We start from the raw sequence: 990 nt of genomic DNA on the forward strand, positions 1-990 counted from the left end.
CCCATCGCCGCCCGCGGCCCGCGCCGCTGCCGCCCATCCAGCCGCCGGGACCCCCGCGGGGACCCTCGCCAGCGCTGGCGAGCAGCCGGGGCAGCGGCTCAGCTCTGCTCACGTCTCCGCTTCTGCTTCCGGGTCCCTCCTCTGTAGCTGGGACGCCCCGAACTCCCTCCGGGGAGCCCGTGCTCTGGGATCGGGGCGCCAGGGGAGTTCGGCCCGGCCCGCTCCACTGCCTCCTCTTGTAGTGCGGCCCAGCACCTCCTCTGGGGCGCCGAGGGCCACTCGTTCCGGCGCGGGCGTGCCCACCCGCCCCGCATGCGGGGCCACGGGCTGCCCCGAGCTGGGGCGGCGGAGTCCCCGGGGGAGGCGGCGGTCAGTCCCGCGCCATCGCCGGTGCCGGCACTGGGCTCTGGGCCGCGCGGGAAGGGTGTCCGGAGGGCGGTGGTCAGAGGGTCCAGGGGCCTGTGGCGCCGCCGCGGTGCACGCCAGGAGGTGCAGCCAGAGTGCAGCCCAGCGCGCTGCGGCCCAGAACCGGGCTGGGGGGGGCGGAGAGGCCGGCGCTCAGCGACCTCCCTCCCCTCGTGCTTCACCTAGAGCCCTCCTCGCTGCCCCTCACCCCACCCCTCTGGCGCACACCTCCCCACACGTACACACGCGCAGGCATCCTCGTGCACACACATGCACATCCCCGATGGGTGTGATCTAAGCTTTCAGATGCGGGAATCACAGCATCACCTGTCAGACACCATGCAAACTGCTATTATTAAGTTGTTTGGGCCTAATTATCGTCAGAAACTGTTGTTACCTTAAAGGGCAAGGATGTGAAAAACAACCTAGACATAAGGTCGCTGTGATCTGAAAAAAAAGTTTAGGAATCTCAGCTTTCAAGCAAAAATAGCAAGGTAGGCCCTAATTTCCAGAAAGGTATACTTTGAATTGAGAAAACACACTTGGATCATAAAGAATTAGCCAAAGAAAGATTTAACCCCTGTT

The 990-nt window shown here is 64.6% G+C and overlaps 1 protein-coding gene across 1 annotated transcript in view; it reads right to left on the minus strand.

Moving 5' to 3' along the window:
- The window catches only part of RNF217 (ring finger protein 217), a 167655-nt gene extending 166994 nt beyond the window's left edge, over nt 1-661 (minus strand). The window contains exons 1-2 of the mRNA XM_006879142.1: nt 634-661; nt 113-533 (exon numbers count right to left, since the gene is read on the minus strand). Of these exons, the coding sequence (XP_006879204.1) occupies nt 113-533; nt 634-661 (449 nt within the window). The remainder of the gene's footprint in view (nt 1-112; nt 534-633) is intronic.
- Between the last annotated feature and the right edge of the window lie 329 nt (nt 662-990).

The sequence above is a fragment of the Elephantulus edwardii genome, unplaced genomic scaffold (assembly GCF_000299155.1).
Source record: "Elephantulus edwardii isolate Elephantulus edwardi_28Jun2011 unplaced genomic scaffold, EleEdw1.0 scaffold00002, whole genome shotgun sequence".
NCBI classification, from domain to species: Eukaryota; Metazoa; Chordata; class Mammalia; order Macroscelidea; family Macroscelididae; genus Elephantulus; species Elephantulus edwardii.